This window comes from Numenius arquata, chromosome 1, assembly GCF_964106895.1.
Source record: "Numenius arquata chromosome 1, bNumArq3.hap1.1, whole genome shotgun sequence".
Lineage (NCBI taxonomy): Eukaryota > Metazoa > Chordata > Aves > Charadriiformes > Scolopacidae > Numenius > Numenius arquata.
The window spans coordinates 3,363,522-3,390,867 of NC_133576.1; the positions used below are offsets into that span (position 1 = coordinate 3,363,522).

A 27,346-nucleotide genomic window follows, 5' to 3' on the forward strand; every position below is an offset into this window, starting at 1 on the left:
AAAGTAAAAATATAAAATTATCTTTTGCATTTCTAGACTTCCTGGGTTGCAGCATTTGAAAACATCTTGCTTTACCGTATGTCCCTCTGAGTTAGAAAACTGCACCAGCACATCTCTAAGTACCACAGGTATCAAATAAAGTCTCACAATTATAGAGTATTTTAACCCTCAAACAAAATAAAGGCACAGCCTCAACTCATTTTTCCAGCATCTATCAGGTATTTTCATCTGCATTTCACACATTGAATTTAACAAACTTCTTAATCCCAGAAGTTTTCTGGGACAGAGAACTCAAAAACGCCATTTACTCAACTCCATAAAGAATATACCATATGCTCCACCTTTATGCTATTTGTGTGATGCCTGGGACTATATCCCCAGTGAGATGCCGTGCACAACTCTTTGCCTGCCCAGGGAGTACTGCACAGCACTGAACACTGATGCTTTTTTCTATTGCTCAGAGAACAGCAGCAGCAATCTGCTGTCTATTCTACTCAGTCTGCTTTTTATCAGGGCTCTAGATTGATACTGATTTCACAGTCACTAGCTTAGCAAATAACTATTTGCTCTATTTAAAAATGATTAAACTAACGATTAAATTTGAGGGTTGCAGGGGAACATAACCTTGGACCCAAAAAAGCATTTTACCAGTGAAAAAAAAGCACGCTCAACACACGATCTGCAACTCCAGGACACCCTCTGGCATCATCTTAGCAAGTTCCATGTCCCACGTTCCATCTCATGGGGAACTCCGTTTGGTGCAATGCACAAGAAGGCAGCAGCAGAGATGGAGACTTGACAAGGAGGCAACAAGTATCAGCTGGAGGGTTTGGCTGGATGTGGGGTGGTAATTTGGGACATAGGTACGTGATTACTTGTCTTGAATACTACTACACTAGGGAAGTTCAGCAAGACTGAGGAGGAGTTTGGGAGGAGAGTTGAAGGAAGACATAAATTTGTCTTAAAAAAGAATCAGTGGGGTTTGGCTTTTTGATTATCAACTATTATTACAAGCTTAACTTCGTCTTCAATGCAGATATACTACTATACATAATTTGAACCAGCCACAAATTGGCAGAGCCAATACTTCACAACTACGTATTTCCAGAAGACCGCTGGTAGGAAAAAATGAAGGCAAGAAAACGAGGAGGAGCCTGCTTACCATCCCTTTTGGACAGAGGCATCCAGATATGCAGCCGTGGCTGATGCACTCCAAGTCGTAATTCTGGCAGGTCTTGGCACACTCCAACCCTTCAGCTCTTGGATTGTTTGCAGGACAGACAAATCTTTCCATGGGGGATCTGCATGTCAAGCTCCTTTTTACTTTAAAAAATAAATTTACAAAAATTGCATTTAGAACTCAAGCATTGTTAGCACAGTCTTTTTCTAAAGGATGGATCAACGCCTTTATTAGAAAACTAATTTAGGATATAGAATGGAGCAATGCCACTGGACCACTGTGAATGACACTGTAAAGGTAACAGTCCCCACTTCCCAATGAAGTGACCTCAGTTAGGCTATCATAAAAGCACATATTCTAGTATGGAAGCAAAAGGAGCTGCACAAGCATTCAATTCCAGATTGCAGTAGGGCTGCGAGCACACTTCATTGTGAAACATATTTCAACCTGGAGGCAGTGTACACTAGCAACGTCAGCACAAAATCCGCATTCTGAGAAACAACAGCATCATATATTATTGGACTTAGGGTCACTTCCAACACAGAGTATAACTACATGCGTCACTGTTAATAACAATGCCCTTCACTTAAATACAATGTTCTCAAACTCCTTGAGAACTCAGGCTCTAAAAGAAGATCAGAATTTCCCAAGAAACTCCAGGCTATTATTTCAAGTGATGCTAGAAATATGCCTCTGAGGTTTTGTAAGTCTTAAAGCAATAATATCAGGAAAATTATGTCTTAATAACAATACAGCAAGAGTTTGGTGAGATATACACCTAAAAGGCTTCAGCTGAAGGACAATGTTATTGGTGGTCTACCAAGACCCCCTTTTCCCAACACAATCCCGTAAGCTCTATCCAGATGTCAGTGGAGAACCTCAAAAAATCCTAGAACACTAATCTGTTCTCCAATGCAGTCCCTAGCTCTGCAAGGCAGTTGTCAGTCTCTGGGAGGCTTTATGGAGACATGCCTGGTGGCTGGAGGGCACACTCGGAGCCTGGCAGCACTCTAACCTTCAAGCCACAAAAAGTTTCTTCTGCACCAGAACTTGCAACCTACCAGTCAGAAGCAGGAGGTATAAAGCTGTCTAGTTACTGAAGTCATGCAATCCTTAAATAGAAACTGAGGGCCTCAGATCACTGCCAAGGGACCCCTTAACCTCTTCCACTAAAGACAGACTGCAGTGGCTAACTATAATTTTGAGAGGTGGGCCACAACGAGCACTGCATCCTCCCATGCAAACGTTTTGTTTCTACCCTGTAACAAAAAAAAAAGAAGGTTCAGAAAGTCAGAAAAAGACTTCCAACGTCATCAGCCACTGCAACCTCTGGTACTTCTGCCCTACTCTAGATTACCAGGACTGAAGAGGGAAAAATAAAGAAAGCATATTAATTTCTTAAAGCATACTAACTTCTGGCAGATGGCCTCTCATCAGCGAAAACATCTGGCAGGAAGGCACCGGGAGCTCTGTTTGTACTGCAGTGCATGAAGCCGTTTTCACAATAGCTAAGAAAAACAAATAGAGCTTATATTTAACAAAGTGACATTTAGCTTTCACTCATGCTGTTGTTTTCGGACAGACCCACAGGGAACTTGTCGGAGTACCAAAATTACACCTCTCATCGGGGCTGATCTGTTGCTCTCCATTCACCCTGCTCATCAACCTTAAAGGCAGATCTTCCTTAAGATAGTTGCAGTGAAATACTAGCATGGTAAACCAGCCATACGCTAGCCCTGTCCCGCTGAATCCAATGCATCTGCACACACATGAAGCTGGGCAAGATAATAGTCAGGTTTGCTGTGGAGAGAGGTAAGGGACCACTTAACTGCCTGCAACTTCTGACTTCTGTGGTAGAGGAGAAAAGGAGCAGACGCTGTTCCCAAAACTGGGCTTTACCAGGAGCCGCCCAGCAATTACATGCCCACTCTCAGTGTACTGCTACTCAATTTAACAATTAGAAATGCTTTTTAATATTTGTATCTTTGACAGAGCTAATTAGGTTTTAACGTTTAAGAAATGTAACGCAGTACATTAAAGTGACATTTTAAAAGCCTTCAAAGCAGCTATTGTCAGTCATTAAACTCCATTTCAAACTGGCAGGAACTGTTTGCGGAACAGGGCTTAGTCCTTTTTTCTGACTAAGACAGCATTTGTTATAGGGATAATTTCAAGAGATGCAACAGTAAAACTCACCATTTGGTTTTCTGGAGGCAAAATCTTGCCCCCTTCTAAACTAGTTTCAGTGGAGGTAAAGGAACTGAGGAACTGAACCAGTTAACCACTTCAGCTATCCAAAAATTTCGGAGTCACAGCACTTAAGGATGAGTTATGAACACTGACTGCACTTACCACATGGTGTAATGATCTGAAAAGACATCCTCTGGCTGGAAGATCTCACCGTCATAGTAACAAGAGCAGTGGGACTTTGGCACGCACTCCTCATGCTCGTCCAGGTAGTGCCCGGGGGGACAGTAGCATCCTTCCACACAGAGTTCCTCACAGTCCTCATCCGGGTAGGACAGAGATCTGCAGGTCTGGTTGCACGGCATCCCACACTGCTGGTACACTTGGCCTTCAGGACAGGTCATTGCTGTTGAATGATGTGCACATCAGGGAGACCGGCATTTGATCCAAAGCCAATGAAAAGAAAAGTTGCCTAAACCAGACTGGGAAGCTGGGGATTAAAATGTATTTACTCAATTTACTCATCGACGGAGGCCTGTATTACACTCTCTCTCCTTAACTCCGGCAGCACCAGTGAAGCCTAGGGCACTGCCTATATCATTACTACATGCAGTTTCCGATAAATGTCGAGATTGGACTGCAACCCCTGCAATGGAAATCCATCCACAATATTTCATCCAGTATGAAAGAGGCTGTGCCCAGCCTCTATTATTACTTGGATCTACAGGTTAGGAGCACTACAAGCATCATGTACACATTTACACTTCTCTTCCTTTGCAACATGGGTAAGGAAAATTTGGTCAAAATAAGTAGAAATGTGGGTTTCTGCCTTGATAATCTGGTGCTACAACAGTTTTAAGACCCGCATCCCAGAAGCTCTCAGTGATTTCTGTGGAAACAAGTGCAAATGATGAAGTCATTTAATGATTGTGGAGCCAAACCTTGGGTACTAACGATTAATGATTAATGATGATTAATGCATTTTTGTGGAGACCTAATTACAGCATTTGGAGCCATTTTGGCATTTCTGTTTATAAAACTTCCACTTTGTTCTAGATCACTGATTTGGAGGCAACCTCCTCAGCAAACATCAGCATCGGCACTAGGTGGCAGCTATGACAACATGTTTCAGAAGATGAGAAAACAAGTTAGTATTATCAAGGACTTTTAACAGGCCTCCTGCTAACCAGAGTTTCCAAAACCTGTTGTTTGTAGCAACCTTTCAAAGCAAATGGCCAGGGTTGTAAGGTGATGAAGTAGGATGTTCAGGGGAGTGAGGGAAGCAGCTGCAAATAAAAGTTGGCACACTTGTACTGGGCTAAAACCAAGATCAAGAGGTTATAGAGAAAGTTCTTCCTCTTCTCATTCCTGCAGAATGACCCAATAATGCCTACCATCTCTTCTGTGAGCGCACACCCCTGGGAACCGTAGCAGCAATGACAATGAGAGAAAAACTATGTAGGACTACAGCCCTGCAGCCTCCCCAACTGCTAGCAGGGCTGAACTAACACTGAGACCAACAAATCAAGTCCTACATGCTAACCAACACCTAATGCTTACCTACACAAAATTCTTCTGAAATGAAGAATTACTTCTACTTGCTGAAGAGAGGTATGGTTGCATCAATATCTCCCTGACTTCTGCTGAAGCACCTGAAAGTCCCATACATGGGAGTGTAAGCCCCTAAATTGAGCATCCAGCCCAGAGACATCTAAGGTGACTTGAAGCCTTCTTCAGAGCAAGGATCTCCCAAGTTTGGGACTTGTGCCCAAACTATTTAACTTACCTGCCACAACACAGCCCAAGGAATCTGTGTGTGCTCATAAACACAGAGTAAATATCTTCTAACTCATAAATAAATAGATGACAGGTTCTCTCACAGCTATAGGAGTCTTTGGCAGCTATTCACAGAACAGTACTTCTAATTTACATAACCATAATCTTGGCGGTAAATCAAATACTGAACCAGCACAGTCCAGGGCTGAGGACCAGTTGCCTTTTTTTTTTTTTTTAAAAAAAAAAAAAGAAAAAAAGCAACTGTCATCACTGAAGGCATGTACAAGGAGGACAACCATGAAGCCTCAGCCAAAACTATGACTTGCTACATGGGAACCTCTGGAAACAGGGAACTGGTTTGGCAGATTTCAGGCAGGTACAGCAGTTCACTAGAATTTCAAGATTCAACGATGATAGGATCGCTGAGACAAACATCCTGCCCTACTTTCTAGTCGGTGGTAACACCCCCTGCCCACAGGGACAAGTTTGCAGTGGATCCTTTTTTTAGCTAAAGATTTGTAACTCATCTTACCTGCCCGTGCACTTCCTAAGATTTCACAAACATTCCTCGTTTTTCCAGTTATGCTACCCAATACCATGTTCATACTCCAATTCCTAATCCACTCTTCCATTACCTCTCAGCAACATCTGTTTTTAACAGCAAAAAGGCAAGACAACTGACCTGGGAGGGGACTTTTGTCTGTACACTTTGTAATACACTGCCATTATAAAAAATAAAAACAACATCCCATTATTGCCAGGAAAATGAGAGGAAGAGGAGAGGTGCATCTAGTCTCTATGGACGCCTGTTATAAAACCAAAACAGCTCATTGCTGTGCTCTGAAGCTCAGCCTGTACCACATATAAGACAGAAAATAATGGGAAAGCATTGGAAAAGTGTGTATCCATCAGATAGTGCGTCCAGCTTCTTGGCGGGGAGGTGTTCAACACAGGTTGAAAGAGACATAAATCCTGACCAGTTTCTCAGGTAGTGCGAGGTGAAAACGTAATCACACCTAGGTCAGAAGCTCTGGGTGATGATGCACCCTGTCAGGACCGGCTGGCATGCTAAGCCCCACCATGCCATGTAGCTATCCTCAAATGTTGATCAGAGCATGCCCTTAGATCCCTACTCCCCACTCCAGCATCTATCCCATGCAAACACTCTTGCAGAAGACATGCAAAGACAACAAACCACCCCACCTCCACATTAAGGAAAATAGTGGGATTATCAACAGGACCTAAAACCTGAAACTAAGGACCTGTTGACTGATTTCCCTTTGCTACAAAACAATGCATACATACATGAGACATGGAATCATAGAATCATTTAGGTTGGAAAAGACCTTTAAGATCATAGAGTCCAACTGTTAACCTAACACTGCCAAGTCTACCACTAAACTGTGTCCCTCAGCACCACGTCTACATGTCTTTTAAATACCTCCACGGAAGGTCACTCAACCACTTCCCTGGGCAGCCTGTTCCAATGCTTGATAACCCTTTTTGTAAAGAATTTTTTCCTAATACCTAATCTAAACCTCCCCTAGTGCAACTTGAGGCCATTTCCTCTTGTCCTATCACTTGTTACCTGGGTGAAGAGTCTGACCCCCACCTCGCTACAACCTCTTTTCAGGCAGTTGTAAAGAGTGATAAGGTCTCCCCTCAGCCTCCTTTTCTCCAGGCTGAACAACCCCAGTTCCCTCATATAGCCTGTTCTCTAGAGCCCTCACCAGATTCAGTGCCCTTCGCTGGACTCCCTCCAGAATCTCAGTGTCTTTCTTGTAGTGAGGGGCCCAAAACTGAACACAGTATTTGAGGTGGGGCCTCACCAGCGCTGAGCACAGCGGTACAATCACTTCCCTCTAAGTCCTGCTGGCCACACTATTTCTGATACATGCCAGGATGCTGTTGGCCTTCTTGGCCACCTAGGCACACTGCTGGCTCATATTCAGTAGCTGTCGACCAACACCCCCACGTCCTTTTCTACCAGACAGCTTTCCAGCCACTCTTCCCCAAGCCTATAGTGCTGCACTGGGTTGTTGTGACCCAAGTGCAAGACCCAACAATTGGCCTGGTTGAACCTCACACAATTGGCCTTGGCCCATTGATCCAGCCTGTTCAGATCCCTCTGTAGATCCTTTCTACCCTCAAGAAGATGAACACTTCTTCCAAACTTCATGTTGTCTGCAAACTTACTGAGTGTGCACTCAATCCCTCCATCCAGATAACTGATGAAGATATTAAACAGAACTGACCCCAATACTGAGCCCTGGGGAACATCACTGTTGACTGGTCACCAACTGGATTTAACTCCATCCACCACAACTCTTTGGGGCCAGTCATCCAGCCAGGTTTTTACACTGGTTTTTACATGCACATGCATGATATAGACAGCCCTTCACAGTACAGCTTATCTGCTCCTTCCATGCAGCATGAAGGGATTGGCTGTGTGCCTTACTCACAGTGGGCAAGGTGGGATTCGGCTCTTGAACAATCAAACTTCAACTAAAATAATTTCAAAGACGTGGGAGATGAACGCGCTTGTTAGCTTGGCACGCAGCAGAGATGCTGTGCTACACTAATGACTTGCCTCCCTGCCACTTACCCACTTCAAATCAAGCAAACGGGTTCTGTCAAGTCATTTCCCAAGAAACTGAATCTCCATTGACCAAGGCAGAAACAGAGCACATGTTCAGTGCACTGGGCCATCAGCACAAATTACGCAACCTGCACATTCACATCTCAAGCCCATTAAAAGAGGGATTGTTCTCCTTCATGTGACAGGAGATGTCTGGGGCATCAGGATTATTTAATGGGGGCTGATGGATCTACAATCAGGGAAATCGTCACTTTATGAGAGCATAAAGCACTCTGTAATGCACAGAGAGGAGGAAGCAGCTCTGCACTATTAAAGATTAAATGTGAAATTTGACTTGTTCAATTACAGAAAGAATGATGGTGCATTATTGCTGCTCTTTCTTTCAGCCTCCAGACCTGCACATTTTTAAAAGGATTTTTATTACATTACTGTTCCACTATCTGAACATTTACATAAATTAGGTAAAATATTATGAAACCATAGAGCAGTTTAACATAAACTGGTTTTGTTCTCATTCGCAGTAAATACTCTCCAGCCTGTAGAAGCTGTAGACACCGACCTTACAGGTACAGACCCTACCAGGTGGAAGGCCAGTGACCTCTCTTTCTCTTCCAGCTTCTACACACTCATTTTATAAACGTTTTTCCCACCCCGCATTTGGTAAGAAGTAAGCAGAATAGATCTGGAGGGCTGACAACATACATGATTTTTCTCAAAATTTTCAATTGTCTTCTTTCCTTAATAGCAAAGTTATTAAAGAAAATGGAAAAACATCCATTTCACAAATATTTATGGGGAGAAGTGTGTCCATGTTCCATCAAAATTCCATTGCAATGCATTTTTCCTAGCACATCGGCCTAACAGAGAAAGAAAAGTAATAAAAGATGTTGGTGGCTTCTGCTCCAGCTTCTTTGCAGTTTGGCTATTAATCTTGCACTGGACTGATCTATGCAAAGACATCCTATTCCTTCTGTTACCCCACCTCTGTAGCCTAAACATGCAGATGCCAGAGAGGATCCTTGGAGATATTCAAAACTTCTCTAGACAAGACTCCAGGCAAATCACTGTAAGTTAGCCCTGCTATAATCAGGGGCTGTACCAGAAGACTGCCAGTTTGATTCTGATATAAGTTTGTCTATACTTGCATGATTCTGTTCCATGACACCACTTGACCAAGCACCTGCCTTTGTGCTTCCTCCATACCCTCAACTTCATCTAAAATCAGGAGTCACTGACAAGGTCAGGAGCAGGGAAGCTTGGGTCTTAAAAGGAGGAAGTACCAAAATAGCAATTTATACATCACTACAAATCACTTGGAGATTCCCACCCTGGGATATTCAGAGAGTTTCCAGGTGAGTAGCTGAAACTTAAATTAAGCTGAAAATGGAAATCCAGTCAAAAGCTCTGCTAAGGTATGTCAGATGGTTGCTTCTCTACCCCAGTGCTGAGCAGTCTCTGTGAACAGTTTTTGCATCCTTTCTAGAGTGAAGGAAAGATATACTCTCTCATCATTTGCTATAAGAAATATTTGGCATCTTGCAGAAATCATCTCGTTTTAGATTTCTCATCTGACATTGCCAAGAAATTCCTTTGAGACAAGGAAAATAAGTGGGTTTTAGGAGCATTTCACTTACGGCAGAAGTCAGGTTGTCTCCACTGGACCAGGACATTCTTCCTAGCACAGGCTGCTGCGTAATTAGCAATAGCAGAGCACAGACAATCCTTGCCATTGGAGCAGGAGCAAACATCAAAGCGGCAGTTCTTCACATAGGGAGTGGGACTGACTTCATGGTGACAGGGTTCAAATGCAGAAGACATCAGAATTGAGCAGGAGTCCTCAGCGTATTTGGCTAGAAAGAGAGAAACAACATGCTTGCACTGAATCAATCACTGGCTTTCAAGAAAAGCTAGAAGAGCCACAGTAAGCGTTTTCTTTTTCTTTTGGAAAAAAAAAAAAAAACAAACCACAAAACAAACAAACAAAAAAAAACCAAACCAAACCAAACCAAAACAAAACAACCAAAAAACCCAAACCCAAAACACACAGAAGAATAAAATAGGATCAATAGGCACAGATAGCATCATAGGTCATGAGCTCCACTAAAAGAATAATGTTCCACTAGTAAAACAAATCAAGGAAAAGCAATGCTTTTCTATTCTGTTACCACTATTTCTGGTGCTGTACTTCCTTTCACAGGGCCTCTGATTTCTGCTGCTTTTTATGTTTGCAAAATTAAACCTTCTAGCCTGCACTACGCTCATAGATTTACAGTGCCTGCTCTGATCTACAGCCATAAAGCTTTCCTTCCAGAAACCAGAGGCTGACGTAACACCTGGGACAAGAAAATTGCGCTGAGAATGTCTTCCCACATCCAACCAGGACAGCCAAGCAGTACGGAGGGGAAAAGGAAGGCTGCCTGACGGGATGCAGTAAAAGAAGGGAGAAAAGGCATCACGAAAACTTTATTAGGTGTAAGGACAGAGGGGTGAAGACGACAGGTGTTTTGTCCACCCAGAGGATAAACATAGTATTGCTATCACTTGTAAGAGTGGTTTCAGTGGCAGCCAAGTTTGTGCTGTGGCACAAACATGCCACGTGGTCTAACTCTGACTGTGGTCCGAACTGAAAACTAGCATTATCCCACATTACTGATTTATTTCATTTTTTTTAAACAAGGCTTGCAGTCACCCTACTGGTAATGTAAGCAACACTGGCTGCTTCTCTCTCTTTTTTTTTTTTAACTTTTTATTGTTATGTAAAATGGAAGATCACAGTTTGTTACACATGTTAATTTTGGACGGAGTTCAGTACCTAAACGAGGATTGAGATTGCAGGGGTCACTGTCTTGTTTTAACAAATCTTGGCAGTCTGCATTGAGCTTCCAGGAGTTTCCAAAATCTTCCAGAAGAGCTTCCACCATGCCAGAAGGCGTAAGAAAATCGTCCCCTTGGTTACCATTGTAATTTCCACATAGCCCACACATCCTTTCGGAATAGACTGAAGATAGCTAAGGAACACAACATTAACCCGGTCATCCTCCAGAATAGGTCACCACTGTAAAGCAAAATTTTCTAAAGAATGAACTACACACAACTTAAAAATCAAGAAAATTCTCAAATGCATAGTAAAAACAAAAAAACCTATAGACAATTCCATTGTACTATATTTTTAAACTTCTAACAAAAATGCTGCTATTAGTAACAGCAGGACGATTTTTGCATGGCACAGAGCTAATTTCAAATGGTAACTGCAGGTCAGTAGGAGAAAAATGGCTTACTTTTGTGCCTTGATCAGTACACCAGTTTAGTTTTTCCCTGGTTTTCCCCTTCATTCATATAAATAAACAGGGTAACAGTGAGGGTGGCATTTTTTAATACAGTGAGATCATTCTATTTCCAATGGGAATTTCAGAAGAAATATGGCACCTGAAACCCTTTCACGTTTTGAAAGGAAATTTAAACAGATTGTTTCATCCCAAAACAGAGACACCATCAGAGGAGTTGTTTCCCTCAACATTAAGCACCATTAATAAAATAAGGGAGAGACTACTACCCCTGAAGCTGCATTACCTCACATTAGAGCTTCCTCGGGCCTCGAGAAACTTAAAACACACGGAAAAGCAGCATTGCAAACAACCCACAGAGCAGATGTACTTTTCACCCTGCCTTATTCTTGCTGCAAATCAAGGGACAGCTGAAATGGGACCCTAAACCTAGAGGTAAACAGGAGGAAATCACCTCAGCAACATCTGCAACACAGAGACGCCAGTATCTTTTATTCTAGTAGAAACTGCTGGTTTCTATTAGAAGTAAAGATCCAGTACATCACAAGTGCTACCAACTGTCCTCAGGAGTTGACTCAGTGTTTTAATGCTACAGTAGCTTTCTGTATGCATTTAGTAGAGCGCTACTTCAGGCAAATAGGCAGGAGTGACCAGTGAAACACAACCAAAAAAAGCAAGAAAAACACATTTTTGAAGAAAACTGGTTTTCTGTATAATTCAAATTAAAACATCCTCCATAGTATAACCTAACACTACCCTCCCTTCGAACACAGTGGTCAGAGAGTAAATATGGAGCACTGAAAGGAACAACCATGAATTATTAGAGAATACGCATCCTTATTACTCCAATGGCCAAGGAAGTTTCTTTTTCACGTACTCTGCAGATGGACAATGACTCATACAAATCCAAATTCTGATGTATTTTTGAGTGGAAGCTCGAACCACAAATATCAGGCGGTCACAGAAAGGGGAGTCTTCTTGAGGAACATAAAAAGAATTTTTACCAGAAGCCTGGCCAAGGTAATGGAAGTGTATCACTTCCCCCAATTGTCAGAAATACTTGGCAGCAGGTCAGTCTACAAATCCAGTACAAATTAACTATCCAAAAGCAATTTAAAAGATGCTTTAGATACCCAGTGAGGGAAGGAGCTCAGAGCAGAACTGAAAAAATGCAGATGATTGGAGAAACTTCCACTGCTTTTATGGGTAGAGGATCTGGAGCAGAAAATTAGATTTGTTTTAACTGTAAGAAAGAATTTGCAAAGCTACACGGATCTCTGACCAGGCAGAAAAATACTCTGAATACTGAGGAAAGCCAAAACTTCTGAGTTGTGCCAAGGGAGCAAACTGAATTATTCTCAGCCCAAAAACAACTTCTAGGACCCTCGGAGCACAGAGATACAGACTGGATTGAAACAACGATTACAAAACCACGGGTGCTTTGTGAAGTTATTCTTGACCTTTCTCCTCTGTTGTCTTCAACTCCTGTACTCACTTTTGGACTAGCTTTCACGTACCTTTACACTGTGCCAAACGTGACGTTTAAGCCAGATTTTGGGGCCGTCGAGGAGAGTGCAAAAGCGCAATGCCATGGTTCAGAGAGGGCAGCGCTCACTGCTTCGGTAGAAAACCCCAGGAAAAGTGACTTACTCTTCTCAGTGAGCAAAGCCACCCCAGCAAGGCCCTGCTGCAGACCCCCGATTACAGACGGGGCTCAAAGGCAGCAGGGCTGTGGTCAAGCACCCTTCCATGGAAACTCGGCAGGAGCACACAGGTCTGCAGCCGCCCAGCACCATGCAGGAGCAAATCACCCTGACCCAGCACCCACAGCCTGCAGGTCATCACGCCAGGAAGCAACACTACAGGCAGACTCGTGCTCCTGAGGGAGCGAATACAGCCTCAGGGACAACACTCGCAGTCCCTGAGACCTACCGGTTGACAGAAAACAGCCTCTTGTACAAGCGATAGATGGCTTAGCTGGAGAAGCTGTGATGGTTTGTCAGCTACCAGGAGACTATTCCACAGGAAATAACCTTCCCCCTTCCCTCACAGGCTCTTCTGCAAATTATTACACACGCAGCTCATTTGTTTTAAACCTGGTTTGGATATTTCTGTACTCTGCTGCGGTCTTAGCACAGACAAACCCTAATTGCTAATCAAGGGTGACTTTAAACATCCCTCACAGTAGCAGGAGCATGCAACATATCTTCTAAGAGTTAATTGATTTTTTCTGGAAATTATGAGTAACTGTGTCTCTGGAGCAATAGTCTTCCTTTATTTTAAGTCATACAAATCCATTGCTTTAGACAGGACAGTCAAAGCAAATAAAAGTAAAAATCCAGTTTTGATGGTATCTGTTGAACAAAACACAAAACTATTTATGGTTAATAATGGTTGTCTTTGCACAAAAAAGGGAGGAAAAAAAATCCACCAAGCTGCTGTAGGATGAAAATGTTTGTTTCTGGAGGACAAAAGGACTTGTATATTGCTCCGGGGGTAGCAAAAGGGAATGGAATTTCTAACATGCAACACAAAGCAATTTCTCACTTCAGACAAGAAAATCTTTGTACATGTTTGGGTGGGATGAGAGAAGGGGCAAAAAGGCAGAAATAAAACAGACAGAAAGAAGGAGTACCTTCACTAGGAGTTCACCATGGCCATCCCAGTCAATCTGCAAATCTTCCCCATAGGTAAGGCGAACTGAAGTCCTCACCGTGCGCTGGATACGGAGGGCACCTTAGGACAACCACAAAGTGTCAGTCAGTCAGTCAGTCAAGCCAGGATGTGGTGTTTCATTGCCTGGGACTGCTGCATCGAGTTGAACAGGTCAACACAGTTGCTGGGGGGCACGCAGGTCCACCACAGCAAGGGGTGCCAGCAATGCCCACCACACACTTGCCAAGCTTTGTGCCTACTCAGCAGTTTACACCTGCATGAAATCATCCATAGGCTCTGCTTTAATGCACTCAGGAGCCCTAGAAGAGGATAATATGTCCGTTCTGAAATAACCTTAGACATTTAGACCTGCTGGAGCGGGTACAGAGGAGGACAACGAAGCTGGTGAAGGGCCTGGAGAATAAATCATACAAAGAACGATTGAGGGAGCTGGGACTGTTTAGTTTGAGGAAGAGGAGACTGAGGGGTGACCTCATTGCTCTCTATAACTACTTGAAAGGACATTGTAGAGAGGTTGGTGCTGGGCTCTTCTCACAAGCAAATAGCAATAGAACAAGAGGGAATGGCTTCAAGCTGCAACAGGGTAGGTTTAGACTGGACATTAGGAAAAAATTCTTCACAGTAAGAGTGATCAGACACTGGAACAGGCTGCCCAGGGAGGGGGTTGAGTCACCATCCTTGGATGAGTTTAAGAGTTGCTTAGATGTGGTGTTTGGGGATATGGTGTAGGGAAGAACTTTGTAGAGAAGGGTTGATGGTTGGACTTGATGATCCCAAGGATCTTTTCCAACCTACATGATTCTATGATTCACTGTGACATTTGGCAAGGTAACTGGAGGGATTTGAAGCTTCTGGATTAAGAAAAAATAGTAATAATTTTAAAAACCATAGACCAATAGTGGTTTTCAAGACCACATCTCACAAATCCAGACCAGCTTAATTCTCCTGATTTTAGAGGAGCTGAGCCAAGATATGTCAGCTGCTATGGAGAGAAGCTGAAATGACAGAGCTTCTAGAAGACGCTGCAAGTGAGAATTTGGTATTCAAAACGTTTTTTGATTGAACTGGGCTAAGGCATGTCAGAAAACACTGGTAAGTAGGACCCCTTCCATGGCTGGTCAGAGTTAGACCACGCAAACACACCTTGTATCAAAGGGATCTGTATGTCTTGTCCATTCAGTGAAATTCCTCCTCCGTGTTTCATTTTAATGAGGCTGTTGTCCATATCCTGGATTCGGACAGAAGCTGAGCGAGTGCACACGGCGTCAGGATCATCTGCACACTACAGAGAAGGGGAGATTTGCCTGGAACCTCAAGCTTTCACTTTATCAGTGACTTAGCCCCAGGCCCCCAGAAGGCATTTCAGCATCTAATTCGGGAGGTGTTAAGTGTCTCGATGGTTTTATGGATCTAGTTTCTGCATCCCACAAACACCAGGCTGGCAGCCTTTTTTCCATTATCCCACTAATCACACACCAGGGAGCCATCCGCAGCTCCTCATCCCAGAGCCTGTAAGGCAACCTGCGGGCGTTACACCGGACCCCCACGAGCAGCCCACGCCGGTGGCCAGCATCCAGCTCCTCGGCTGCGGCAGGGGGGCATGCTGTCCTGTCCCCTACAGCCTGAGAAACTGCAGTGGGAGAACTCCTGTGTTGTTTGTTGTCCCGGCTGAGGGTTAGGTAGATGAGGAACAGGGATTGAAGATCCCTGGAGTCTCCTCCCTGGTTTTGAAAGGGAAGTTTCAGTGGAAACCCGTTCTGCAAGTTCCCAAGCACAGATGACCTCAAAGCAGCACTATCAGAGCTTTCTAAGGCAGGATGCAGACATAGTATGACCGTCACACCCCATTTCTCCAAAGCCTGTGATGACTCCATTGCTGGTGACCTGCAAGGCAGGCTGACACTCCCCTTCACTCCAGTTGGTCTCCTGACTCCATCATACCCTCTCTTTGGTTCCTCTGTCCCCATCCCTTTTATTCCCCTCTGCTTGATTCAGTACCCTTTTCCATCTCCTTCCTTTCAATTCACCTACTCCCACGTGCAACTGGTTGATTAATTTCACAACTGGGTTAACCTCCCTGTGACACCCCCTCCAGAGTCTCCTTCCCTCCCCACGCTAGCCTGGCTCCCTTTCCTGCCTCTCTCCAGCTGCCACAGCTCGCTGCCTTCCAGCTGCATCTCTCCTATCCATCAGGGGAGACGGTGAAGAAAGTCAGGAGCTGCTGACGGGCTGGCGAGCAGCAGAAATTGCCACCAATATGACTTAATGGAAAGCAACCCGAGGTCCTACTCTGCCAGGGCACCCTACTCAAGTCATTCTCCAAATCTCATTACGAACCTCAGTCTCCAGGTAGGCTCCTGGGAACGGCAGCGAGGAGAAGCAAAACACTTGTTAACGAAGGAGAAAGACTGGATCTGTTATTTAAACTTAATTATTTCATAGGAAAATTACTTTTCTTGGCCTGTGCATCTGCAATCCATATCGGGCTCTCAACAGCCCTTCCCACTCTTCTCAAGAGCCTGTGCGGAGGTGTGCCAACACCAGCCAAGGCTGCTGTTACCTGTACGGTCTCGATGATCACAGAAAAGGAATTTTCCACGCAGTCCTTGGCAAATAAGTACTGACAAATCCCACTGAAGGTGAAATACTTGTTGTCAAAGCTTTTGAAATGGGACTGGCCAGTGACAGAACATTCTCCTGAAAAATACAGAGAGGCATTAATCATCTTGGTGCCAGCTGCGAGCAAAATCCCACCTGATCCCTCCTCCACCCCCAAGCCACAGAGGGGGAAGAGCAGCCCAGTGGAACAGGTTACACAAGTCCCAGGTCCCCCTACAGGCCAGAAAACACTGCCAAGATGCTTATCTTCCTGTTTATTCCTGTAAATCATTACCAGTGGTAACAGCGGCACCAATAAAAGCTGGGGAGTATGGTACAAATCACGCTCGAGAGCTGAAATTCACGACAACGGAAAAGCCTAGATTATGTTTCAAATGGAGGGTCACGAGGACATCAGCAAACAACTCAGCTCTCTGCACCCAAGCAGATTTGATTCTTCTGTAGTATATATCTCAGAGGCCCTGGAAACAGCACGGTCACTCAAGCTCTCAGGTACCAGGCATGACCTAGCCTGTGAAGTGATGGGTGCTGGTGGCACGAACCAATTGTAAACAGCTACCCACGCTCTCTTTTATGTAGGAACTAAGTTCCCTCTTTATACGATGGGGAAACTGAGGCACAGAGAGTGGAAATCGTAATGCCTAAGACTGACAGAACCAGGAAAGGCGCTCAGGATTACCCAGCATTTCTCCATACACACGTTCCATACACTGGGCTACGTTGCCCTTTTGCCCCGATGCAGGAACTTGTAACATCTTGACGTAACGCTCTTTAAATTCACTTTTACTGAGCCCAGTGGGGCACATCTGCAGCCATGGAGCTGCTCTGCAGAACGCAGGCGTTTTTACAGACTTAAAAAATCAAGATTTGCAACAGGACTCGTTGGACTCTCCCTACCGCTCTGCTCTTCTTCTGCAGAGGTGCCTCACTCCCAGTCTGTGTTTCACAGTTGTATCTCAGCAGATTTTGAGCCCTCTCTTTGTCTCTCTACTGGTGTTTTCAGAGCATCGCAGCATGGTTTTATGAAGGCAACAGTGTCTGAAAACCTTCTTCACAATGGCCTCCTTGAACACAGCCAAAAAAAAGTGTTTATTCCTTTGTTGGACTGCCTTGAATACCAATAAGTTATTCTAACATTAAAGTAAAAATACCTTATCAGAATGAAGAGCTGAAAGACAGTCATGGCTGGAGCTATTCCAAGGGCAGAATTTATGGTGAACTTTACTCCGAACCAATATCTTAATTAACTAGTATAAAATTAAAAATAAATCCATAGTTACAAGAGTTCTTACAGGATCTAAAGAATCTGTAAGATTATTAGATTCTGCAAGAATCTAAAGTTCTTACAGAATAATGCAGAAGTCTGGCTTGTCCACTCTTCTACTATGAAAAGTGGCTATTTAAACACCTCAACATCTTAACGTGTTTTGGTAAGTTGTGGCTTTTCATTTCCAGGAAGGCAGTATTCAGATGCCACAACTGGGATTTGGTACCCTCTTATGCTAGGGCCTCTGCAAACACATAGGAAGGCTCCAACTCCACCGAGCTTGCAAAGGAACTCTTTCATATGAGAAAAGCATTACAGTTAGAGAGTGTCCCACAGAAAAAAAAAGGTGGGCAGGGACCTCCTTGTCCAGAACAAAATTCAGGTGCTGGGCCTACATTGGCAATCCACTGACAAAGGATGGAGAAAGTTTAAATGTTGCAAGCTGGCAGGTGAACCCCATGAGTTATTCTCTCTCCACCACTTTTGAGTCCCACAGAAGCTCTCTCTAATGAACGTCAAATGGAAATTTCCCTCTTCAACATATTATCAGCTTTAACCATCTTAAAGTAGGCTGTACTAAAGAATAGTATCTCAGATCCTGAGGATTCCCAGCCTTGCATAGCCCTAAGCAAAGTCCAGCACTCGCTGGATGTTTGTCATCCCCTAGAGAGTAAGGCAGCTTGCTATTTGGGGAATTTTACTTTCTGTTCAATTAAGCCTGGACAAAGGTAAAACAAGTGTTGTTCTACTCAACTTTAGAGTCAATGAGCTGGCTATCAGACGTGGAGAGTGGATTTAAAGAAAACCAGGCATAACCTACTATATTACCCGCAGTTTGATTTCCAGGGTGTTCTCTGCAACTAGGCACCAACAGGACAGGTTTGCAGCATGGAGAGCTGGGCACTGCTAGACAAGTCCCCAGACAAGTCCCAGCCCTTTGGTGTTGCTCCTGCCAGGGAAACTTCTTTCCTGCAGCAAAGCCACTTCTGATGGGTCCCTCTATCTACTCCATTTGGTGTAATGCATCCCATGAGATTGCCTGAAACCTACTGCCTTCATAATTAATTTAATTATGATATCAGCTTGAGAGCTTCTTGCTAGTGCTGGCCAGCTATTGTTAATTGGCTGACACAGCACTGTTTTCTGAAGTACTGCCTCCAGCTGCATACCCAGCTTTATCACCGAACTTACAGCTCAGGCAATTCATTCCCACAGTACAAAAGAAACCTTTCCTGACAAACAGATTGGTAAAAAAAATCGCTACCTTGAGCTTATGTGAGTCTAAGTACATAAACTTTCTCTGACGCATGATTTTAGAACTATTTGTTGCAAAAATAACCAACCAACAACAAAAATATGTTGTAATATTGCTTCAAATAGAGACAAAACAGGATAGGTAATAATATAAACTTGGCTACTGTTCCTATCAAGTACTGCTCCTTTGGGAAGCTTTGCTGCCCTCACACACGGTCTCGATACAGTTTGTAGATGTTAGCAGGTACACGGACAACAACTGCACTTATATGACCTTCAGTTTTGCAAAACCTAGCTGAAAAGTGACTTGTATATATTGACTGAAGGCATAAAAATAAGCTGGTTTTCTTTTTAACTTCTGCTCATTCTGCAGAGCTTCCCAATTGAGAAAAAGACAGTAATGCTTTATGCTCTCTTGCACAAAGCTGTATCTCGATGTCTGTTTGCAAGCCTCAATACCAGGCTTATCTTCAATTCTATAATCACTGTGAAGAAAACACTGTGGAGCTGAGGCTAAAAATTTGGCTTACATAGTATTCATAGTAGCCCCGAAAGCAAGAACATTAAGAACTATAACCTAGGTCAAAACTGAAGTTAGAAAAAGACCTGTTTCTCATTTCTAAACATGTTGCTGCCCATTAGCCAAAAGACATAGCAAATCAGCTGGGCCTGTGTCCTTGATTCTGCATTTCAGACACTGAGATTCTCTGCACTTGGAGAGATCTGACTGAACACCTCAAGCATGGGGCTTCTCACAGTTGTGCTTGGCATAGGTCACTAAAAATGTTATTTCTATTTTGAACATTTGCACACACACTTTGCACACACACACACTCCTTTTTTCCTGCGGATATTTTGGGGCAAATTCTTTTTCAGTCTAAAGCAGGAGGAAATGGAGCATTAATGAGTCAGGCAAGCCCACTGTTAACAGAAAGACAGACTTTGACAGCCATTTTAAGACAGTTTTATTTCTCCTGATTTGTGAGGATTGCACAGTCTCATCTGAAAAAAGAAAAAAAACCACCAAAAACCCAAAAATCCCCACCAAAACAAAACAAAAAACCCAACGCAAAAAACCTGCTCTCTCTTTTCCTGTCCTGTCATAACCCCAGTCTCCTCATCCCTTCCACTCTCAGTTCCCAAACAAGACAAAGAGCTGTGCTGCCTCCCTGCAGAGTTCTGCACACAACACAAGCAGAGTCAAATGCTGTTTCAGGTAAAGCAGGCCTTTCCATGGCTGAACATTATTCAGGAGCTGAAAGAGGGGATGGGCCACCGAACTAGCAGGAGGAAATAAGGAAGACGGCACTTTGCTGGCCAACGCACGGCATGAAAAGTTACATTCCCCATGTAGGCAAAAAAATTCGGGCAGCAGCCACCAGAACTGGTGAGTTTGGAAGGGATAAAAGGTAGGAGGAAGGGGAGCAAGAACATGAGCAGAGCTGCCTCTCCAGTCTGCCACTACCCACGGAAGGCAGGGTGGCCACCTTCTCCCCAGGGCTGTAGCTCCTTCACCTCTAACACCACCTATAGGGCCCAAAGCCACGGTGTATCAAGAGTGACCCAGTCTACTCTCAGTACTTCAAATTGTCCCATCATCAAAAGTATGCTAATTCAGACAATCAAATAGGGAATGGTACCCGGTCAAAGAAACCCAGCAGTGTTACTCTACCTGAGAGCCAATCCTCTTGGTAAACTAAGTAATCAAAAGAGGAACCATTCTTCTCACCAAGTAGGAATTTTCATTGCCACACATAAACCATACAGGACAATGTCTGGTTTGTCCCATAAGAAGAACTTAGAAGTATGAACCCATCTGGCTTGCACTGGAGCAAGCGAGTAAGAACAAAGAGTTCACTTTTTGTGCGGAAAAAATACAAGTAGGATGTAAGTGGGAGGGATGTAGGCAAGGCTTACTTGTCAAAACCTGAAAAGAGTAGAGCCAACATACCTGGGCATTCCCCATTGCTGCAGATCCAGGTGCCACGTCGACAAATGCTAGGAAACATATCATGACGAGTTAGGTAACAGTACATGAATTCAAAACTTCTGTTGCAACTTTTTCTCCAAATAATTGAAACATGGTCCCATTAGACCAGTCCCCAGCATCCCTTCCATCTCCCATAACCTCATTTCTTAATATATCCTTCCCTTCTCATCATTATTTGACAGCAACTGCTGGTAATAAGAGCTGGAATGGTTGCAAAATTCAAGAACTTCTTCTTTTTTCCCTGCCAAAGCTCTGCATTTTATAGAGTTTTCAACTACATTCCACTGTTGTGGAATGAGTTTTAGATGCATTTTGCAAGGTATGTCTATTAATACAACATAATCACAGGAAAAAAAAAAAACTTTGAAGGGACCTCCAGAAAAACCATATACTACAACCCCCAACTAAAAGAAGGGAACTTCAAAGCTAGATGAGGTGGCTTAGGACCTTGTCCGTTTGAGTTTAGAAATCTCCAAGATGAGGTCCCACAGCCTCTCCGAGTAACCGTCCCAGTGCTGCACTATCTCAGGGGGAAGAATTTTTTCTTTTGTCTAAATGGAATTTCCCCTGCTGCAACTTGTGTCCATTGCTTCTTGCTCTTTTACTCTTTGCCTCTGAGAAGTTTGGGTCTGTCATATTTACAGCCTCCCTTTAGGCAGTGAAAGTGTCCCATTAGCCTTTAAACAAATATATTTCCCTTTGCTTCTCACATCATAAGCTCCCCTTCTGTGATCATCTCCAGGGTCCTTCACAAGACTCTCTCCAGTCCATAATCCTTTCTCTTGCAGTGGGAGCCCAGCACTGGTCACACTGCTCCAGTCACAGCCTCATTAGTTTGTTACGGGAGGGCAATAATCCCTTTCCTTCACTGGCCAGTTACATTTCTGCTTAAGCAGACCTACATCAGTCTGATGGCACATTGCTGACTTAAGCTCCTCTTGCTTAGTTTCCCTTTCTGTGCAAGTTGCAAGGAGGTAGATTGTCTCTGCTTTAATGTCTTTGGGTAGTGAAGCTCGTGCCATCACTCACAGGCACTACTAGTAACAAGTAAAATGCAGTGACAGTGATTGAGATGGCTGTCATCCTTGGGTCTGTGGGATACCATGTCAGGCAATCCTAGAATCTCCAAAATCAAGTAATTTTCAAGAGGTGCTAGATTATTCTTATTGCTTTAATTATCTCAGCCCTTGAAAACCATTTTTGGAAGGTCGGTTTATTGAAGATGGTAAATGCAGAGCCAGTGGAATGATGTTTTCCACAGCATTATCAAATCTGAATAACAGGACATATTGTCTAACAATACAGTCTATCAGGTGGCACTGATCTCCCAAAACCAATAAGGGCAAACAATGTGGCCAAGCTCAAAGCTGCAGACAGCTCCAGGGACAAAGACAAAATGCTAATGCCGTGGTTGGTTCATATTCTGTGACACATGGTGCAGGTAATGAAAAACTTCTGGTTGACGGGGATGATGCATAGACAGCCTTTCTTCTGCATATGGTGGCCTTAAGTAAGTCCTCCTTCTGTGCTCTAATCGGACACATCTGGGCACAGGGTCGTCTGAACTCTTTCCGCAAATATGTTCACACTTATACTTAACCAGATCAGGAATACATTACTCATTCCCCTTCCTTTCTTTAGACAGCCAGCCTTCCCCTTCAGGCTGGCATTCATGATGTGAGTTATGCAGCTGGGAAGATTCATTAGCTTTGCAAGAAGTTACAAGGACGTGCCTGAGCTAACTCCTCTTGGAAAGAAGTGGGGTTTAGAGGTTAAATAAATGTAGGAAGTCAAAACAAAGACACCACCGCTGACATTAACCAGACATGGGAACCTGCCGGTCTGTCTTATCCACAGGAAACAGGTAGTTCTCTACTATTTGAATGAGTATGACCCTCACATTGTTCTATCAGATCAAATATCCCTTTAAAAGCAGAGCTGATTTTGTCTTTGTGAACAACTCACTTCTTGGAAGGGGCTGGCATTTCCAATAAGAGAGCAGGTCCTTTGCCAATGAAAGGAAATTTTTTTAAAAGGAGACAGAGAGATTTCTAGAAAGATCATCCAAAAAGAGCCACTAAATGGTGTGCAGTACTTAATCTAGAGCAACAGCAACAATGAACTTACCACGAATTGCAGTCCTGGGAGATGGTGAAGCCAGGAGGATAGTGTTTTCCAGAGTGGATGCAGGAGCAGTCAGAACTTTCAATGCAACGTTCACCATCAAGGAGCTTCCCATCTGGATAGATCAGGTAGCAGCAGACACACATGCCACACACACGCAGGGACACAAATATAAATATGATTAGATTTTCTAGTTCTTCATATACTTTGGCAAGACTTCATATGCATTATTATCCATAGTTAGTCACAGACAACAATAAAACAGAATGAGGCTTGCCAAAAAGCTTCAAGGGGGCTGGTGTCTACTTTCCTTCAAGTGTTGCATCTCCCTCGGATGTGCTTGAATAGAGAATTTCTGGTGCTCCCAGAAGAGCTCTTTGCTTAGCCAGTCCCCAAGTCCAAAACACACATGTTAGAACACACATGAGTCAAACACAAGGAGCAGAATCAAGCTTCGTTAGAGCTGGTCTAGAAACCTGACTGAAAAATAGATGTACTTTACTGACTGCAGTAAAGGGTGTCTGGACAGGTTCTGTATTTGTCACAAGAGGACATGAGAGGAAAATGAGTAGAGAATGAAGGAACAAAGTTGGACAACATAAAAGTCAAGCAGACGGTCTGCGAGAAAGAAACATTATCATGTGGAGCTGTGGTTTCTCTTTTCAAGTTCTGCAGAAACAGACAGTGAAAGGGCTAACTTCCCCGCTTGGATTCACTTGCTGAGGTTTCCATATTACACAACAATAATTACCTTTTCTATATATAGAGTATTTTACCTTACAAAGATAAACGGAGGTACAGGTGAGTTACAAGACTTAACCAAGATTGCACTGTAAGCACATGGCAGGAGAAAGGACAAGTTTCTTTCTCTTAGATCCCCAAGTTGACAGTTGATATTTCTCTGTTTTTAATGGAGCTAATGTAGCAATGATTGCTGAAAACCCATCTCCCTCTTCTTTGAAGGACTCCTTCCAATTGACTGCAGAGATTTTGGCCCTGTTCCCTGGCAGGCAGCAGTCACCACTGACATGAGACACAGGTAAGTCCCGTTTCTCCCATTCTTGCTATAGAACTGCCTGGATAGATCTTTGCTGTTGAGAAAATCCTTCCAGTGAGAGATATTAAGAACAAGATCTAAGCATTTAAGAGTGATGTGGCTCTCCAGAAAGCAAAAGAAAATAGGACGTCCACCTTTTCTTCCTGGCAGTAGTAAATCCATTTACAGCAATTAAAATCACTCTATGGTACATTTAAGGAGGGGGAAAACAAAACAAAACAAAAACCCAACCAAAAAACCAAACGACACATTCATTGAAGAGATCGTTTTTACTCTTGGAGAAGTGGAGAGAAGCTAAGAGAACGTATAATCCTCATCTTAAATCCCAAATTTCTCTATTCATCTGTGAGATCCTCCTGGCTCTCTACGAAACTCAACTCAAAGTTCTTCCCTGTTGACTGTGCACAAAATAACAGTAAAAGTTTTCAACTGCTGACTCTTATTTCTTTTCATAGAATGGTTTGGCTTGGAAGGGACATTTGAACGTCATCTAGTCTAACATCCCCTGCAATGAGCAGGGACATCGACTAGATCAGGCCCCTGATCAGAGCCCTGTCCAACCTGCCCTTGAATATTTTCAAGGATGGGGCATCTACCACCTCTGTGGGCAACATGGGACAGTGTTTCACCACTTCCTTCCTTCTATCTAGTCTAAATCTACGCTCTTTTAGTTTAAAGCCATTATCCCTTGTCTTCTCACAACAGGCCCTACTAAAAAGCCTGTCCCCATGTTTCTTACAAGCCCCCTTTAAGTACTGAAAGGTTGCAATAAGGTGTCCCTGGAGCCTTTCTTTTCTCCAGGCTGAACAATCCCAACTCTCTCAGCCTGTCCTCATAGAAGAGGTGTCCATCCTTCTGATCATTTTTGTGGCCCTCCTCTGGACCCACTCCAACAGGTCCATCTCTTTCCTGTACCGAGTTTCATGCACTTCCTTCTACCCACCTACTTTTTCCTCATCCAGTACCCTTTCTGTTGACCTCCTGTTTTTTCTGCTTTTCAGTTCCTGCCCTCTTAGACCTTTCCTGTGCTGTGCTGACCAGGGCACCTACCAAAGGAAGAATATAGCAGAGTCTTTTGCGGCCAGTGGATTCATCTAATTCAGCTTTTCCCAACACTTTCAGGACTGCACAAACATGATAGCTAGGTCCTTCACAACAATATAAGTTCCTGTGCCTAGTTACCCTGTCACTCTTCATGTGCATCTTCCCAGGTCCTACCACAGAGTGACAGCTCTGCAGTAAGAGACTTCCAGCTAAATGGGAAATGCTCTGAACGACTGGGAATGTTTTAGAATGCAATAAACAACCTCTCAAACAAGGTTGACATTGTCATCTCTGCCTTGTTTTGGAAGCCAAATTATGTTCTCAGTCAGTAAACCTCCATCATTCTTGGTGTCTTGTACAGGCGGACAGTAAATACCTCTGTGCATTCACACAGAGTTCAGATTTGAGGAGTGACATGCAGAGATAGTCCTATTAAAAACAAATTAACAACTAACAACCAACCAACCAACCAACCACACACACACACAAAAGAAAAAAAACCCAAAACAACTAGAAATCAGAGCATATGGAGCTTTGCAGCCAGGAACAAAACTCCGCTCCCGCAGTTGTCTTAAGTACAATAGACAGAGGAGGAAGACTGTGGAAAAAAACCCAGAAGTGTCCATTTTAAGCCAATCAAATCTCCTTTTTGAATGATTCAATAATAAGTGAAATCATTCATCTGAAATCATTCATCTGAAATCATGAAGATCTTTGGAATTCTAGCGTGAGATCTACATGTACTGTTTCTCTGTAAGAAACCCCTTCAGAATACTCTCTGTTTGTTCTTCCTCAAACTGGATGCTTCTAGCCAAAATCAATTCAGAAGGAACCTAGATACATCAATGGTAAGTGGTCCCTCACCAAGAAAGAAAGGCAATCCTAAAGTATTAGATGGTGCCGGTTTTCACGGAAAGATTTACTTTTTAGTTAGGTCTAAAAAATAGCCCTTTCATGGAGTGAGCATACAGGCAGTATAGAAACTGGTTTATTCTAAGGCATGGTCCCAGAAAAGAAAAGTGTTTCTGATTTGGGGAAAATTTAAGGGAAGACACAGCTTTCCTTCTTCTAGTAAAATAGGTAGCATCACTGCCAAATGTTCCTCTGTAAATAACCCAGTAAATAAATTACCAGGGCAGCTGCAGCCATCAACACATTGTCCATGACACACTTCATTGATATTCAGGCTCTGGCAGGTTTTGGCACAAGGGGATACACATTCCTTATACTCCATGCCAACTGGACATCTTGGCCCTGAAACAATTAAAAGAAATTAGAAATGCAAATTCCTCAATAACTCTTAAATAAATAAATCCCTTAATTATCAAAGGCTGAACCACAGAGACACCAAAAAGGTCATATCCTCTCCAATCAATTATTTCTTTTTTCAGAAGCGTAACATTTAAGAAATACTTGATTTTCAGTTTGCTGCAATATCACCATCTGACAGGTTGGGTAGTAAACACTTAGAGGTTAAAGACAATTTATTTTCTAATAAATCAAGTCTTAATAACTAAAACCAAGCACATTAAGAAAAACCTGACATTGGGGGGAAGTTTTGCAATAATGTCTAAGTAATTTGGACAGACAAGCATGTTCTGTATGTTTAAGCTATGCAGTTACTCCACTCATTTGTGAAATAACAATTACACTGTGTTGTGTTTCCAGAGAGAACTGGGAGACAGTTAAGGCTCTGAAATCCCATTCTCCTTATTCCAGAGAACTGCCAGCACAGGGTAACACCCATGCTGTGGTATCTTCACTGCTGTCATTATCTAGGCTAGGCCATTATGCAAGCACACACTACGACCGTCCCTTCATTTTGACGCATAGACATACTTCACAAGAATGTGTGGGCATGGAGTGGGAAGGCAAGATTAGAGCCTGCTTTTTCCCAGGAAATTCTCTATTGAAGGACGTGGGAGGGTAACGAAGGAGTGGTCTTGCCCTCTGCGGCTCCATGGTTTGTGCACCAGCTCATACTAGTACAGCATGCCCAGCACTAGAGCCCTTCCAACACAGCAGAGAATTTCATGCCTCCAATGCAACTATCATCATCATCATCTCCTGAGAAAGCATCACAGCACAGATGAAGGTTGATGGAAAATTAAGCTCCTGCTGTGGCAGCAGGCCACCTCTCTTCTTCCTGTCTCAGAAAAACACGGTTTGTGAAGTCAAGGGTCAGAAATGAGCTCTAAAATTCTTGGAAACAGAGCCATTTTCTCATGGCTTTAACTAGATTTACCGACAGCCCTAGCAAAAATGGGTTCTCTGGCTCACACTCTGAGC

General features: G+C 43.4%; 1 protein-coding gene across 1 annotated transcript in view; it reads right to left on the bottom strand.

Moving 5' to 3' along the window:
* Nucleotides 1–27,346, bottom strand: part of VWF (von Willebrand factor) — a 145,593-nt gene that overhangs the window by 93,954 nt on the left and 24,293 nt on the right. The window contains exons 8-18 of the mRNA XM_074168927.1: nucleotides 26,189–26,311; nucleotides 22,960–23,071; nucleotides 20,794–20,840; nucleotides 16,263–16,399; nucleotides 14,846–14,984; nucleotides 13,662–13,762; nucleotides 10,555–10,750; nucleotides 9,377–9,592; nucleotides 3,533–3,773; nucleotides 2,594–2,688; nucleotides 1,163–1,323 (exon numbers count right to left, since the gene is read on the bottom strand). Of these exons, the coding sequence (XP_074025028.1) occupies nucleotides 1,163–1,323; nucleotides 2,594–2,688; nucleotides 3,533–3,773; nucleotides 9,377–9,592; nucleotides 10,555–10,750; nucleotides 13,662–13,762; nucleotides 14,846–14,984; nucleotides 16,263–16,399; nucleotides 20,794–20,840; nucleotides 22,960–23,071; nucleotides 26,189–26,311 (1,568 nt within the window). The remainder of the gene's footprint in view (nucleotides 1–1,162; nucleotides 1,324–2,593; nucleotides 2,689–3,532; nucleotides 3,774–9,376; nucleotides 9,593–10,554; nucleotides 10,751–13,661; nucleotides 13,763–14,845; nucleotides 14,985–16,262; nucleotides 16,400–20,793; nucleotides 20,841–22,959; nucleotides 23,072–26,188; nucleotides 26,312–27,346) is intronic.